Raw genomic sequence first — 16,321 nt, 5'->3', positions numbered from 1 at the left:
AATTTCCGGGATCACCCTACAAGACATGCTTCATCCGTAAGTGAATGATGCTATTCGTCTGTTGCTGGTGGTGTCCATATCTACCTGGGATGTCTCTGCTAGTTTGATGGGCTACACATTATATCTGCAACTCAATGCACAAGGACCATCCAATTCCGCAATACTAGTGCAAAGTAGTTTAGCACAATCGTGTGAGATTCACTTTGGATGTCATTATAGTCTCATTATGAATATACCTCGAAAACCTAGTCGTCATTTGATATATGGAGGAAGAATGCCAGAATCTGGTCGAAATGACACGTCTTCCCTACACTCTGTCGGCCATTCGTCCCATTCATATGACACCTGCACGGGAACCCGCAATCGCAAACTCGCATGCCTTGAGTTATCGACATCGACCGAAACGGAGATAGAGAGGCTGTACCGTCGGGAGATGTACGGATGGGTAAATGTAGGAGGGAGGTAATCGCGGGCGTCGAAGTTGAGAATCAGGGGTGTGATTGCTTGGTATGTTGTTGTTGTTTGGTCTTTTTATAAGTTTCGAAGCAAATGTTAGCTATTGAACAACTATCGTTGACAGAGTGCGCTACATACCCTTTCCATGAGGCCCTCCACCATCCAGATTCTCCCACGATGCAATGCGCAACTTCCGCGCCTGCGTGAGACTAGTCCCCGTTGTATTCGCAACAAGCTTAAAGTCCAACAGCTTGTTAGCGTCCTCCTCTAATGGAATCCGATCTTGAGGAGAAACAGAAACAAATGTCGTCGCGCGAAGAGACGTCTGGATGGTGGCATATATATCGGGAACATTTGCGTGCTGTTGCGACGGAGCCAAACAGCGATAGTTCCATTTTAACGGAACTACCGTAGATACCATAGTCGAGCGACCTAGATACAGTGGAGCAGGTTCCCCCGTCTGAACGGACAGATAGTATAAATCGCGGCGATGTAAACGGTCGCGCACACGTCGTGACGACGCGAGGGTGTACTCGCCGGGAAAGTCGGAGATGCAAATGGGAGGAGAACATTCGCGGGCCGGAGCGAACGTTACTGGCGCTTCATTTTCGGCGATGCAATTCCCGTGGTCGAAGAGTCGGGCTTTGAGAAAGTATTCTATGCGGCCTTGTCCGCGCAGGATGAGATCGTTGGAGTTGTAGACTGGCATGGGTTTGAAGGAGAGCGATGGCGGTAAGGTTGTTGTGGAGGCATTTTGGTCGGAGGTGACAAAGTTGGCGGTTTGGGGGGATGTTGAAGTGGAATGGATGTAGGATTGTGCGTGAGGATGTGTTGGTCGTGGATTGTTGTGATAGTTCGCGCACATCGGATGCTCGGAGGAGCTGAGGGTAAGTTAATAAAAACCTTATCGGAGAGAGCAGGAGGGATATTGTACAGTGATGTTTTTTGCCAGTCGCAGTAGCTGTGTTGAAATATTCAAGTTGATTGCTGCAGATAAATGGCCTGATGCAGCGGCTTAGAACCGGAGAAGAGTTTCTTTGGTAGGGAGATTACCTTCGAAGGTAACCTCAACGAGATATTGTTGCGACGAACTGGCAGTCTCGTTGCCTGGCATGAAGATGATAACATTTCCGTCAAGGTGACCATCCGTGATAACATGGCTGCTACTTGCTATATTCACTCGTTCATAATCTGGGGATGTAGGATTTCGATCCGACTGTTGATTGACCTCAATGTGAAGCCTTGGTGCCATATTGGTTGAAATAAGAATAACAGTCTGACCATTATTCCCCATGAAAAGTGGATGGTTGTGGAGAAAAGTAGGAAATCCACCACACCGAGCTAGCCTAGCAGGAATCAGCTGAGCAGGCAACAGAGGTAATTACTCTTCGAGACATGGACGCTCGCAGTTGAGTAGGTCATTGTGCAGGCCCAAATGACGCTATCAGCCCGTCTGGCCCCCTAACAGGGATGCATCTGCCCTCCCGATAGGGCTGAACGGGGCTGGACAAGGATCTGAGGGATTTTCCTGATTGTTGGCTGCTCCCCATGCAGCAACTCGGTCATGGTGCGTCTCATCCAAGCTTTGGCTAGCATCATAGTGCTTACTAGCCCAGAAGCTTAGCAGACGTGGCTAGGAAATGAATTGACAGGATTCGATGTAATATCCACGGGTCTGAGCGTTGACGTTGCACAGCAGCTGTTGATAGTCGGTCGGATGGGGCATGTGGTCAGAGTCAAGGCGCGCTTTGGTTGTTCTTTCGGCGGCAGGCCAGAGTTCCGGGCTCACTCTAACCGATGCAAGTCTCGGTGAAAGGCGCATGTCGGGTCGGCACAATGCGATCCACACTGTGTGCTACATAGTATAGAACGATCTTTACATAATCTAGTAGTCAAGAAACCTATTTGAGGCTAAGAGATTGAATCGGCAGGCCAGTGAGATATTGATTCAAGACCAGTAAGAAGTCTATTGTCTAACTACCCAATACATATCGGAGAAAACTGTTATTACAGTAGAAAGTAAATCCCGTCCCCTGGAAGCACCCTCAGCAACCTTTACACCTCTTAAGCACTGGTAGAAGAGGGCATAGCACCGGACATGGAGCCGGAAGGAGCACCACCACCAGAACCACCACCACCACCCATGGCAGAGCTCTCGGTGTTCTCGTGGCCACCGGTCTCATCGTAGTACGCGGCAATGCTGTAGTAAGAGTTGTCGGTGTAGTCGGCAGTGGTATTGATACCGATCTGGATCCAGGCGAACAAGCCGTCCTCGATGCGGTCGCCGAGGTACAGGAACTCCGGGAAGGGGTCGTAGGCGCTGGTGGCCTGCTCGACACTCCACATATCGTCGGCATTGCTGGTAATGTCCTGGGTGTTGGTGGTGTAGGGATAGGTGTTCTCAACGGCGGTGCGCAGGACCTCATTCCAGAAGAGCTGGCCGATGTGGGCGACGCTGCCGGTGCCCACTTGAAGGGTACCGTTGTTACGGTTGATGGTCGAGTTGAGGTGAGTCAGAAGGTGGGTGTGGATGGCGCGGCCGTCGTAGTGACCGGGGAAGATGGTCTGGAAGGTGACAACGCCATCCTCATCGGTTTCCTGGATACCACGGAGGAAGGTCGAGTCCCAGCCATCGGCGGCGTAGTTGCCACTGGTGGAGATACCACTACATACTTAGCTATGATCAGATAATAGGACGAGAGCAGAACCATACCTGTAAACACCGGTCGCGTTGGCGTTCCAGATGTCGACCAGGGCACCTTGCACAGGCAAGCAAGTGTTGACATCGATGTACTGCACCTCGAGGAACAGGTCGACACCATCACAGTACTTGTCCTCCTTGACGTTCTGACGGATTACTTCTCCCCAGACGTAGTAGGGGCCATCGGTGATGGTGGGAGTGAGGATGGAGCTGGTGTTGGCGCCGAAGATGTCGGCCTCGGAGGTCTGAGGTGAGTAGTCAAGGATGCCGGTCTTGTTGTGGTTGATGGCTTCCCACTTCTCAAGGGCAGCGAGGTTACGGCGGAACTTGTGGGGAGCTAATTATGGTTAGACGATGCAACCACGGTTTGCCAGTTGAGGCCTGCTTACCGGCAGTCACGCCCCTCTTGGAGCGCAGCTCACGGGCAGTGTTGGCACGGCGAGAGACGGAGCGCTGCTGGACCTGTCTAGCCTGCTGGCTGTTGGAGCAAGCGTTGACTCCGTGTCTAGCCTGCTCAGCGAGGGCATCACGAAGGCGAATCTCCCGCTTGACGGCCTCATGGTCATGTTTCTCGCCGGGGTGGGCGAAGGCCAGAGTGGCCGCGGTGAGAGTGAGGAGCTTGGAGAAATGCATGATGAAGCTGCTTGAATGATCGAGATGATTGAGCTGCGATCGTGCTATTGATGGACCTCCAAGTCGTGGCTGAGGGTTTGGATTTATATGCTCAACATTGTTGATGCCTCTTCTATAGCCGCGTCATCCAGTCCCATACTGGCGTGGCCGTCGGGCTACCCTGTGAGCCGTACTCGGTCCCTAGTGAATCTTTCTGATATCTCGAATAACCAGGGACTCGTCATCACGTACCCTGACGGCACTTGGAAGCCCTAGAAGAAGTTCCGAGATGCCGGCTGGGCCATGGCAGCTTCTTGGCGCCGCGTACGTGGATCCGCAGCGGAGGATAGAAGCTCAGGGAAATTGACCCTGTAAGGTGGATGATCGACATGCAGCACGAATCATTGCGGCACAATTAGTACACATGGAGCGTCTGACGTTATCAAATCAGGGATCCGGACAGCGTCCGCGGGTCTGGGGTATTCTTCGCGCCTTGGCTGTTGCTTCCGCCGATTCTGGATGGTGGCTCGGTGGTTTCATCTGCCAGGCCAAGGCCATGACTTGAGATTTAGTCTCTATCATTGACACTATATCTGTATAGTGATTCGTAATGCTTCGACTAGGTAGACCACGGGAGGGGGTTGTTATGTGGAAAATGGCAGGGTTTGTCGGGTTGTGATCTCGTCCGGGCTCCGCAGGTGTCCAAATTTTTCCCTGCAACGGGTGGAGTCATGCAAATGATAGAAGCACGGGCTGCCGAAAACACCCAGATTTGTCCTTCCGAAGCAGACATGAGCCTGCATTGTGTATTCGAGGCGAGGCGCAGTCCAAAACAGAAGTGGCTGCGTATAGCTTCTTTCACATCTCAAAACGGCAATGATTGCTGCACAACTGGTGGAAGTGCCGCTTAGTCAGATCCTCAGTCTTTCCTCGGCCACTGAAAGCCCAAAATCGGGCAGTTGTGGATGCTTTTCCAAACTGCCATGGCCGAGCCGATGACGCACAAAACATCCGTCCTTCTAATTCGTCGTGCCACGAGAATACCATCGGAGCATAACTTGCTCCCGTTCCTGGTACAAACATGATTCTTCGCTTAACGTCTGGTGGGGCTTCATACCATCGAGTCAAACTACCTGAGGAGTAGTATATGTTGCGGCGGGTTCTAGTCAGTTTTCATGCTTGCATCGCACGACTCGACGGATGATTAATCTCTGGATACTGTCAGAACTTTCGCCCGCTAGACATCAATCCCCCCATGGTTAAGCATGCTCGAGGCTGCAGTACTGATTCCTCGCAAGGGTCTTCTTTACATGCAGGGACCCGGCTAAGAGTGTAAAGGCACTGCAGTTTTGACGACTCATCCTCACGTCAGAAAAACCACCCGAACCCTGGGCAGTTGGCAGGTGGCTTTCGATCACCCGCATGCTTACCCCTGTGAAGTCATGGCTCACAACAAATCACGGAGCCTTTTATACTTTTGCTCGCGTCAGTCAGGAATGGGAAAGAAGTATCGAAAAATAAAGTTATGAAAAGCAAAACTGGGTGCAATCACCAGCAATCGAGAGTGTGTCACATTTCTTGTCTCTTCGGAGATGAGAGGTGCTGCAAACTGCGTGAAGGACACCATCCGTATAGATTCAGGCCTGTCACTGAAGACTTGACGTATCTTGACCCTCTAGATTTTCACCGCTCGTGTAAGATGTTGCCTATTGCCTCTTTACATTGGGTGCGGCTGCATTAGTGGCTCTTATCACCAACGTTGGGCACACTGATCGGCACGCATCACCCAGCCACCGTATCCTTAACCTTCTCCAGCACCACCCATGTTGACCAGACAAACATCAACGTACAAAAATCAGAGATACCTACAATGGCTTCCTCTAAAACCGAGCTCGACTATCGCATTTCGGATGATCTCGGCTACGGCCTTGGTAGCGGAACCGCAGCATTCCGACTCAATGGGATATTTCACTTCTGGAAAGAGCACCTCGGCTTCAACATCCACCCAACCATCCGAGAGTCCCTGCAGACAACGAATCCCCGCATCGCAGATGTAGCCACAGGCACAGCTATCTGGCTCATAGACCTGGCGAAAGAGCTTCCGGGTGCGACCCTTGACGGCCTCGATGTCACACTCGACATGGCGCCTCCGGTGGAGTGGCTCCCACCTAACATCACCTTGCGCCAATGGAACATATTTGAAGAGCTACCCAAAGAGCTGGTGGGACAGTTCGACCTCTGCATCTGCGATTACTCCTACCAGTCATCCAGAATGGGGACCCCTCGTCCATAATCCAGAAGATCATCCGCATGCTAAAGCCCGGAGGATGGATTCAATGGGATGACCTGAACATCCGTGAGGCCAAGATCTTCAAAGCCAGGCCTGAACTCAAAACCGAAGCATTGGAATATCTCTCTCGGTTCTGGAATACAGGCGAACGGCAGGACTGGATAGGTTGTCTTCCGCAGAGTTTTGATCAAGAGGGACTGGAAAGAACGAAGATCGACCGATATGAAAACTTGAAGCAATATTTAAAGGCCGACTGCGAGGGATATATCGTGACTTGCGAGGAAACTGCCCGAACACTTGCTAGGAAAGGGAAGGTAGATGAGGCAAGGGAATTCTCGCAAATCGTCCACCAAGCATCGCTGGAAGCTGCAGCTGGCGCTGCCGTGGTGGCTACTAGGGTCGTCTGCATCGGGCAAAAGCCGGTGGCGTCGTAAACTAAGCGATCGTCTGAAGGGAATTAGACAAGTTTATGGAGTAGTTGATGAGTATGGTTGTGGTCGAGGGGTTGGATATAGATACATAACGTGGTATGAGTTGATGCGATTCAATACTTTTTAGGGACACTCTTCCTCCATATCATCAATAGGAGATTTGTCCGGAGGAGAAAGATCTGATTGAATGTGGCGAAAGTGAGGAACTTGCAAGGAAGTGCAAATGGGGACGAGACTGCACTGACATTTTAATAACCTCAATTAGAAAGATGTCTCGTAGCTCAAGACCTTGTCGTCTCTCCATCAACGTCGCACACCTGAGGCTTCAGTACTACCACTTCTGTGGCACGAGTAGCGTCATCATTGTCCGAATGCCCTCAGGTATACTATAGTGTACTAGCTGCATGACCTGATTGGTTCCAGTTGCTGTCAAGTGTGCCACAAGTGAACTCCACATGGTCAGCTACAATTGCGAGCTTGTGTGACCGACCATGTGCTGCGAATCGTATATTAATAAGTAGAATTTTGGTCGAAAAGAAACACGTAAAGATGTCTGGGCTCAATCGGGACACTGCCTTTCTCAAGCACCGTTCTTCTTGAATGTAAATGATGTCCCTTTCTTGGTTTGTCGAACTTAGCAAGGACAAGTAGAACATCTTCATGATATAGAGATATATATATCGAGATTTATATTGTCTAAATCTCACTAAGCCCACCAATATCACCAAACACCCTCGCGGAATTGCTAAAAAACCAGAAACAACTCGCCAAAGCCACGTAAACACCAGCGCATCTAAGAGCCATTCTCACACCGTTTCAAAAGCTCCCACAAATGCGGCTGCAAGAACTGCCTCTCCAGCCCCAACGTCTCCGCCAAATATGACCGCCAATTATCCTCCAAAGAGATCAAATCCTTGGGCTCGACCTCCCCGAGCGCCTGCACGATCATAAACCCGAGATAAGTATCATCGTCCTCGAACGGTCTCGAGATCTTCAGCCATCGCGACCCCGGAAAAGCATGTAGAATATCCCCATCGATACAGCGGCGCTCGAGCGTCTCGTAATCATTTTCGTCGCAGTGGAATGTACATGTTAGAAGATACCGATCGGTACCTAACATATAAAATAGCTATATTAGCGAAGAAGTACCACGGACACCGTGTTGAGATATCACACATACCAGTATTCCCCGTCTCATTCCCCTCGCCGTTTTTGAGTACGAAGAGCTGCTGGAAGATCCTCGTATCAAATTCAGCAAATTCCAAACAGGACTTGGTCGTGCCCAGCATGCTATGTGTTTTCGGGATGCGAGCGAAGTTCTCCGGCTCCATGAAATCCAAATCGTCGCAGTCGTATGCGGCAAGCCAGCGGAACTGTTTCTGGGGTCCTATAGCTCGGAAAAACTCTCCTTTTCGGACGGAGCCTGTCTTTAGGACGTCCGGGACATGGTGCTCTTGGTACCATTGGCTAAAGACCTCGTCTGTGACGGTGGGATCTCGCAGGCGGGATGAAGCGTAGAGCCAGAGGTGAGAGGAGGACATGATTTCGATGATAGGGAACAAGGCACGGTATTCTAAGGGGATTGTTTTAATCCATCGAATAATTTCATTATTAAGTGCGAAAAAGAACTCATCGGAGATAGATATATCGAGAAATTGGTAAATCGTTACTTCGCTCAGGAGCAAAAAGAACGGCCACGTTAGGAAACCACATTGACCTCTCGAATTGATATCAGACTGTATTGTGAACTGTGCGATGCATCATATGACGCTATTCCCAGAATGCCTGACGCCACGTAACTAAGCTACCAAGATCATGCTTTGGACTTTCCGGACAAAAGAACTCTGTCGGTGCCTGCTCACTTTCTGGACACTAGATCCCGCCAATAGAGGGAGATAAATCATCAATGAACCATGGTAATTCCGTTATCAAGCTGAGTTAGCCAGTAACAAGTAGTAGTCTCCGTAGTAGCAAGCTGGCCCGAGAAGTTAATGCGAGATTCTGTCAAACGCATTGCCATCCTGTATACATCTTGACCGACAATCCTTACACCGAGTGATGTGACATATGTGCTGTTCATCTAGAGAATTAGAGATTACAAGTAGACTTGAGTCGGAGAAAATTGTACCGTGGGCACAATAAATAATACTACTTCAAAGCTTTCTGAGGTGGTCTGATTGACCTCCCGTGACTTTGAAAAAGTCAGATCAATGATCCACCCAAACTGGGCTCTGGACCTGTCATTGAAACAATCCGGCATGGATCGACATCCAGCTGCAGGTAACACGCATGTCACATTCATAACAAATAGAATCTTCGAAGCGATTGTACCGTCTACAATGATCTGCCTCTTTGCGGCAAATACCTGCTTGAGGCTCTAGTTGAATCTAGGCCACTATCCGTGCTGAAAGTATATTGATCATGTCCATACCCAGTTTCACCTGAAGTTTGACTTCAGTCCCGACAGGGTAGGAGGCAAGTCATTGGCATTGTAAAAGCCGGTCGCATGCTTTCTCCTTCCAAGCACAGTCCTCTTCTCGCGGCGTGGTTCCAGGAAGCTGACCCAGTTGGCAGATGGCGCCATTATCTCGGCCATTCATAGACAAATTCAAGTTTCAGATTCCTGAATCATATTCCGTGGTTCTCTTGCTCCCATGTATGTAATATGGGTATGGGGGCCTGCCACCTGGCCCAATTGCTTGAATTATACCAACTACAGAACGAATACTTCACGACCAGCCGTTCGTGCCTAATTCCTGCTCCGAAAAATCAGAATAAGCCGCAACCGAGCAGGTAAGGGGTGTCATCAAAATACGAGAATTAAGCTCAAAAGCACAAAACAGCATTTGATGTATCCGTACCTGCCATGCCGTTCTCAGTGCCATGGTCCAAATTTGAAGCCTGCCAGTGCTCTGTCCTTGCGCACTGTCCCCTCCGGCAGTGGCTGAGGCCGGAAAAAAGTGTGACCCACCGCCTTACTTCAGTAGAAGTTTGTGGAAGATCCATGTGGCTTACAGGCGTGCAACTTGGCGAAAATTAGTTGCTTGCTTATTTTCACGGTGGCTGGGAGAAGACGACGTAGTTGACACCAGCGGGTTTTACATCGTGTGTAACCGTTTCCGGGCGCGGGCTATATCCAGGTGAGACTCGGATAGGAGGCAAAAGAATCAATTCGAAACACATCAGTCTTGACTTCGTGTTATTCTGCTTTACCTCCATTATCCCTTCTGGGGGCCCAACACCTGTATGCGATGTAATGTGGATATAACCGTCCTGCCGATTTGCCCACCCAGTCATTAAAAATGGAGTATATAAGACCACCCAAGGCGGGTAATGATCTTCGCCGGGAGGTGTAAGACAACCTCCTTGCTAATCAATACGAGATATTATGCGACCTGTATACCGCTGGGATAATTCGGTAATGCCAGGGCTCACTACCATGTGAATGTATCACTGCTTTTGAGCACTCGATTTGATTCTGCGAAGCGCACCCCACGGAATTGCTGGGACCTGAGTTCTAGGCCGCAAGGAGGGCAATTGGCAGCGTATTTCCGCCCCCATTTCTCCACCCTTTCCCCGCAATCCATACCTTTCGCTTGTGTCTAGCGTAACCTCATGTCTTGACGGCCAGCTTGATAACATTTTGGCTCGTTGCATGACGCCCAATTAGGCGTCCCCTCTCTCAGCACACGTGGACTGATGCATGGACATCTAAGCGTCTCCTAGAGCAAGGAATTATGTTCGTGATTGAGCCTTAAGGCTGAGAGTGCGCGTCAGCGCAAGGTACTAGTACTGTCTTCCATGTGATGGGGGGAAGATGAGAGAGAGGGAGGCTATCAGACCATGTCTCCCTGCCGGATTACTCCGACCGCTATGTTTCCGTTCGACTCAGGAAGGCTTGCGGGCGACTGACGGCGATTGGACGAGCCAAGAGCTGGGCGCGGTCATCTGCAAGCACCAGGAGCCGTGGGAAGCTTTGGTAGCTTTGGCCGGCAGCGCCACGTCGGATAGATCGGCCGCCACCTACGTGCTCTGGATCAGATGGAAGACCGCCAAGGGAGCCAATGCGACACAAGCAACCAATGACCCATGAAGTCAAAAGAATTATTCACGCAGTACGAAGTAAACTCCTGATGTCGGGTCACCTGTTGGGATGTCCAGATTCCTCGAAGCTGGAGATCACGTGGCCATCCGTGGGGGCCTGAGGCCGATTAATCGCCGCATTGGGGAATCCCGGCATGTAGCCATTCAGGCAATCCAACAAGCGATCCCATTAATTTCCCTAAACTGACACTAACCTCCGACCGGCTCACGTTAGCTTCCCGTAGCGTGGGATTCAACTCAAATCATATCTCTTGTAAGCAACCGAAGTTGGGTTAGGCAGACCCACGGCTGTCTCGTGGCCTGACCATTGCTGCATCCCGTCCATCTGGACTGGCCTACCAATCCCCGTGGGGTTTCCCCAGCCGGGGTGCTGCTTTCAACGCTATTCAGTCGTCCATGTACACTGACCTTATCCATGGTTGACTTGGACCTTCCCATCTCCTCATACCTATCTAGGGTTATGTCTTGTCGGCGCCCGACCGCGACCATAGGCGCCGGACTCGGTGCTCCCCTCAACCCCTCCTTTGCGGAAGACTGACCTCCTTCAATGCATCCTTGAATGACGGCATGAAATCAGCCATCCTGGTCCAATGTGGCCAATCGAGTCCATTGTTTCGTTCCCACATCGACTAGGATGTAACAGAGCCTTGTGCTCAAAGCATTGCCAATCCAACCAGGTGCCGTCTGGTTGGCTCGCACCCGCGACGCGGTCGGTATATGCCGCATCAAAGAACTCCACGATTAGTCGAACTCTGTGCCCATGCACCGTTTTGGCCAGGTCGTTGTCTCGTCGTCATTCGGCGAATGCACTGACGGGATCCACCGCCGAGGACAAGGCTCTCGCGTGAGATTTGATAAATGGCCGGGGTGTCTCCCACCACCCCCGGGGGCTTTGTTTATCTCTGAAAGGTGATTGTCAAACTGCTAGTCCCAAGTCCTGCGACTGAAGTATGTTTTTGTTGGCCTCCAAGCCACAGTCGCGTAGAAAATTCAGGGTATCGGCCTTCCGGTTCCTCTCCATTACTTGAACCACCTTCCCCTCTGCGTCGTGTTTCTTTACCCCGTCAGCAAGACTCTAGCCGCGTCTACTGTGTGGACATTCCGTGTCCAGTTGATCCCTCACAATGGAAGGAGAAGGGGTCACGGCAAAGGCCGTACAGAAGGACGAAAACCCTGCCAGCGTTGAGCACGCGGAAAAACCGCAGCAGCGACACGATGTCTTGGATATCGAAGGGCGATCGGGCGGTCTTAATGCCGTGTTTGAGAACCCACTAGCAGGTGTTCCTCGGGAGCAACTCCTCAACGACGTAGAGCGCTTTTGTCGCCAGTACGGTCTCGAAGCTCACTTGGACGATTTTCGTAAAGGCGCCCTCATTTCACAGAACCCGCAAGGCGCATTGGACCTTCCCGACTTGACCGAGGCGGACAAGGAGATCCTCCGGCGGGAACAGACGCATAAATGGTCGCAGCCCTGGCAGCTCTACTTCATGGCCTGTAAGTGGTTTTCCCCGGTACTATTCATCATGGCATTTCCCTGTCCCGGTGCTGACGATGCTTCTATAAAGCCATGTGCTCTCTCGCAGCCGCCGTACAAGGTATGGATGAGACCGTCAACAATGGCGCCCAGGCCATCTATCTCGATGTAAGTGCTCCCTCGCCTTTATGCTCAAACGGTCCGTGCTAACAACAAGCAAGGAACTTGGGATTACTGCTCCCCGCTTTTCAGACCAAATGCAAGATTATCTTACTGGGCTCGTCGTTGGCGCTCCCTATCTAGCGTGTGCTATTCTCGGCTGCTGGCTCACCGAGCCCATGAACAGGTACCTGGCGCGACGGGGCACGATTTTCTGGTCTTGCTTCATCGCGGCAGTAGCTTCCATCTGGGAAGGCGTGGCTAATTCCTGGGTTAACCTCTTCATCGCACGGTTTGTCCTCGGTCTTGGAATCGGTTCCAAATCGTCTACCGTGCCTGTGTATGCGGCTGAATGCTCCCCGGCCCCCATCCGCGGTGCCCTTGTGATGATGTGGCAGATGTGGACAGCATTTGGCATCATGCTTGGTAATATCATGGGCGTTGCTTTCATGGGCGTGTCGAGGGATCTTTCCTGGCGTCTTATGCTCGGATCAACCGTGGTCCTGCCCCTCGTCGTCTGCGCGCAAGTCTACTTCTGCCCGGAGTCCCCTCGATGGCTTATCCAGCATAATCGAATCAACAAGGCTTTCGAGTCTTTCCGCACTCTCCGCCCGTCGGATCTGCAGGCGGCCCGAGACTTGTACTACGCGTACGTCCAGGTGGAGCTGGAGCGGAAAGTCAACACCGGGAAGAACTTCTTCTCCATGTTCCTCGAGCTCTTTACGGTCCCACGCAATCGTCGCGCCACGCTTGCTAGCTGGATTGTCATGTTTCTGCAGCAATTCTGTGGAGTCAACGTCATCGCTTACTACAGCACAACCATATTTCAAGATTCCGGATATAGTATCCAGGAAGCCCTATTGGCCAGTATGGGAACCGGTATCTTGAATTGGGTTTTTGCGCTCCCCGCATTTTTCACCATTGACACATGGGGCCGTCGAAATCTTCTGCTCTTTACATTTCCATTCTTAGCCATCTGGCTTCTCTGGACCGGGTTCTCATTCTGGATTGAGCCGTGGAACGAAACCAGTAAGAAGCGGGTGGGAATGGTCACGACGGGCTTGTATTTGTTCGAGGTATTCTATTCCCCGGGTGAGGGACCCGTGCCATTTACCTATTCTGCCGAAGCATTTCCACTGCAAGTACGTGAGGTTGGCATGTCATGGGCCACTGCGACAACTTGGTGTTTCAACTTTATCCTGTCATTCACCTGGCCTATGCTCCTCAGAGCGTTCAAGCCTCAGGGTGCGTTCGGATGGTATGCCGCGTGGTGTGTGATTGGATGGTTTTTGGTTCTTCTGTTTGTGCCAGAGACTAAAGGTGAGTGTTGGGCTTCGCCATCATAGCTTAGGGCTAAGGCTAACGTCGGATAGAACTTACACTTGAAGAACTTGACCAAGTGTTTTCGGTCTCGACGCGCAAGCATGCATCCTACCAATTGAAGAATGCATGGTGGCATTTCCGTGTCTGGGTGCTTCGGCAGAAGTTGGAACCACTGCCCAAATTCTATGAGCATGCGGAGAATCTGGCCGAAGGGCACGCGGAGAACCACTCGCAGGAATATAATGAGAAATGATCGGTCCTGGGATATGGTAGAGCTATTGGTAGGCGTGTAGTGTTTGTCCAGGGGTTCTCTGGCGATGAAGTCTAATGGTTGTGGTGATACGTTGATTGGTGGATGCGAGTGAGAGTTGTTTGATACCTGAGCTTAATACTCGTGAATAATATCTGCTTTATAGTATCTGGCAAGGCGTGAAAAGCCATAAGTAACTTGTAGAGGGGACGCGTGAGTGCTTGAGAGAGGTAATGAATTGAAGTTGGAATCGTATTGGTTGTGTGTTGGTGATATCAAACCAAGTAAGGAACAAGTAGAACAAACAAACCAGGTGACCCGGTCTGCACTGCACATTGTTGTCAAGCCAATAACTTCCCTTTTGTTTAGCATAAGTCGGTGGATCCAGGGTGTAGACTGTTAATCTTTTGCAGAGCTAATCAGTCGAATGGGTTACTAGTACTTATCACGCAGAGAAGTAGTTAACCCCCACCCGGCTTAAGCCTGCAATTGTGGGAGGTGCTTCGATTTTGACTTCGTCATTCTGTTGTATCTCAGGGGTGGTGGTGATCTTGTAAATTTTTCAATGACATATTAAGTGCTGCTCTATTGCTCTATGCTTTGCAGTACAACAGGTTCTATCTATAACGGTTTATCAAACACAAACACATCTGACCTCTAGGCAAAGCCAGGCTTGGTCATCTTGTGAACATAATCCTCCAGGAGCCTATCCTCCTGCTCAACAATGGGCTCCACAACAGTCATGCCCCGATCGATTTCGGCCTTCAGACGTTCCCACTCATCCGAGGTACCATTAGCAGCACCGGTAGTCTCCTTACGCTGAACAGCATCCCCATTGGCATGTCCATTCTCAGCTCCAGTAGCATGGCCATTAGCAGCGGTGGCGAAGAGGAAAGGAGTGTAACCCGCAGCCTCGAAAGCATCCTTGGGAGGAACGGTGTAGCGGCCCTTCTTCAGGACGTACTTGCTGATGGACACAGCGTAGAGTCTCTTCTTGAGCGCCTCGGGGTCGTCCTGGCCCTTCTTTCCCTTGCGAGGCTTCAGGAAGTAGGTGACGATGTAGATCCATTTCTGGTCGAAACTGGCCACATGCGACTTGACCTCGTACTTGGTGTAGGCGGGGATCTCTCTCTTGAAGGTGGTATAGACGCTGCCCAAGATGAAGCCCAAGAAGCCTTTCTTTCCCTGTTCTTGCAGACGCTTTTCCAGGAGCGCAGCGCCCTTCACAACGATGCTGGACATGAGAGCGGTACGGGAGACATCAAGATCGGAGAAGTAGGTCGAGTTGGATTTGTGCATGTTGAAATCAAGTTCCATAATGGGGGCGCGAGAGTAGATGCTGACGGGCTCGAGGACCTCGGTGCAGGGACGGGCGGGCTGTTCGACGGCGGGGGTAATGAGGTAGCCATGCTTGAAGAAGTAGCGGTAAACGCGGACCTAGGGTTGTCAGCAAGCCGATATGAAAATATTGAAGGTACGCAAAGCGTCCGCATGCGACGTACATGCCAAATGATGGGGAGAGTCTTCAGGTTGAGCAAAGCAAAGAAGACGGCAGCAGCTTTCCAGAAAGTGACGGACTCCCAAAGGGAGCTCGCCAACGAGCGAATAGCCTCCATGTGGCGATATTAAAAGATAGGGACAATTAAAATGAAGGTATATGTACAGAAAGAAAAACGACGGAGTCTATAATGATGGTCTATGCATGAATGATCGCCCAAGACAAAAAGGCGGGATTCCAGAAGCCTTAAAGAAAGGCCAGGCGGCAGCGGAAAAACTTGCCGTGGGGCGGCTGCCCCGATCAGTGATAAGCTCCGATAAGCTGCTGCCGAGGTTCGCCCCAAAAGGGGTCGCGCTTCCGTGCAAACTTTGATGCGATGCCCACTTCTTGCCCTTCTATCCACAGTGCAGTCAGTCTCCGAGCTGGCCACTGTCGATCCCGATCGGGAAGTAGTCGTTCGATGACATAGTATGTCGTGGCTTAGTTATGGCGGATCTTATCAATGTAGATGCCAGCAGATAGCGAGCTTCACGGTGCTCTCACCGAGGCAAGCAGACTCTCTCCCACCAGGTGACCTATCTTCGTATGATATCACCTGTTACGGCAAGAAGAGACCTTCTTATATCCGTCAGTTCCCCAACAGAATGCTGTTGGTGTCCGCTTCTCCACTCCATTGAGTAATGTGGAATCCGATCTGGTCTCCACCAGGTGCGGCTGGTAGCCCAGCTCTCTTCTAGCCCGACGACGATGCCATAATGTAGCTATCGCGGCACAGCACACCGGAGAAAGAATGGCTATATCGTGTAAACAATAAGATCACAGAGGACAGCTATTCTCTAGGGTCACTTTTGCAACGCAAAGGAGGTCGGAGACCATCTGTCCGAGCTTAGCGGGGAAGCCGAAAGTTCAACCTTTCTTTCAGGTCTCATCCATGGTGAAATGCATATGCTGAATCACCTACAATATGTAAAAGAGTGGAGGATATCCTTCAGCGAACTGAAGAAAAAGGGATGCTGTAAGAAT

At 50.9% G+C, this 16,321-nt stretch overlaps 6 protein-coding genes across 6 annotated transcripts; 2 read left to right on the top strand and 4 right to left on the bottom strand.

Annotated features, from left to right (window-relative positions):
- Positions 1-93: 93 nt before the first annotated feature.
- Positions 94-1,708, bottom strand: BDQ94DRAFT_180847 (uncharacterized protein; the record flags this gene model as incomplete). Its single annotated transcript, XM_026773746.1, has 5 exons — positions 94-527; positions 595-1,158; positions 1,226-1,337; positions 1,391-1,458; positions 1,510-1,708. The coding sequence occupies 5 exons, from the start codon at positions 1,706-1,708 to the stop codon at positions 253-255; spliced, it is 1,218 nt and encodes a 405-aa protein (XP_026623844.1). The 3' UTR covers positions 94-252.
- Positions 1,709-2,520: 812 nt separating this feature from the next.
- On the bottom strand, positions 2,521-3,790 carry BDQ94DRAFT_180846 (intradiol ring-cleavage dioxygenase; the record flags this gene model as incomplete). Its single annotated transcript, XM_026773745.1, has 3 exons — positions 2,521-3,121; positions 3,170-3,494; positions 3,547-3,790. The coding sequence occupies 3 exons, from the start codon at positions 3,788-3,790 to the stop codon at positions 2,521-2,523; spliced, it is 1,170 nt and encodes a 389-aa protein (XP_026623843.1).
- A 1,849-nt stretch (positions 3,791-5,639) lies between these two features.
- BDQ94DRAFT_180844 (UMTA methyltransferase family protein) lies at positions 5,640-6,512 on the top strand (the record flags this gene model as incomplete). Its single annotated transcript, XM_026773744.1, has 2 exons — positions 5,640-5,990; positions 6,041-6,512. The coding sequence occupies 2 exons, from the start codon at positions 5,640-5,642 to the stop codon at positions 6,491-6,493; spliced, it is 804 nt and encodes a 267-aa protein (XP_026623842.1). The 3' UTR covers positions 6,494-6,512.
- A 771-nt stretch (positions 6,513-7,283) lies between these two features.
- Positions 7,284-8,031, bottom strand: BDQ94DRAFT_172588 (uncharacterized protein; the record flags this gene model as incomplete). The annotated part of the gene is made up of 2 exons (XM_026771983.1): positions 7,284-7,603; positions 7,671-8,031. 2 exons carry the CDS (start codon positions 8,029-8,031, stop codon positions 7,284-7,286), a joined length of 681 nt encoding a protein of 226 aa, XP_026623841.1.
- Positions 8,032-11,495: 3,464 nt separating this feature from the next.
- BDQ94DRAFT_148048 (sugar porter family MFS transporter) lies at positions 11,496-13,974 on the top strand. Its single transcript, XM_026767130.1, has 4 exons — positions 11,496-12,088; positions 12,160-12,236; positions 12,290-13,547; positions 13,601-13,974. Exons 1-4 carry the CDS (start codon positions 11,719-11,721, stop codon positions 13,801-13,803), a joined length of 1,908 nt encoding a protein of 635 aa, XP_026623840.1. The 5' UTR covers positions 11,496-11,718; the 3' UTR covers positions 13,804-13,974.
- Positions 13,975-14,197: 223 nt separating this feature from the next.
- Positions 14,198-15,496, bottom strand: BDQ94DRAFT_148047 (acyl-CoA thioesterase). The gene is made up of 2 exons (XM_026767129.1): positions 15,303-15,496; positions 14,198-15,237 (listed from the first exon to the last, which is right to left on the bottom strand). Exons 1-2 carry the CDS (start codon positions 15,414-15,416, stop codon positions 14,458-14,460), a joined length of 894 nt encoding a protein of 297 aa, XP_026623839.1. The 5' UTR covers positions 15,417-15,496; the 3' UTR covers positions 14,198-14,457.
- Positions 15,497-16,321: the final 825 nt, after the last annotated feature.

Source organism: Aspergillus welwitschiae, assembly GCF_003344945.1.
Source record: "Aspergillus welwitschiae strain CBS 139.54b unplaced genomic scaffold BDQ94scaffold_27, whole genome shotgun sequence".
NCBI lineage: Eukaryota > Fungi > Ascomycota > Eurotiomycetes > Eurotiales > Aspergillaceae > Aspergillus > Aspergillus welwitschiae.
This window is presented reverse-complemented; position numbering and strand designations above follow the sequence as displayed.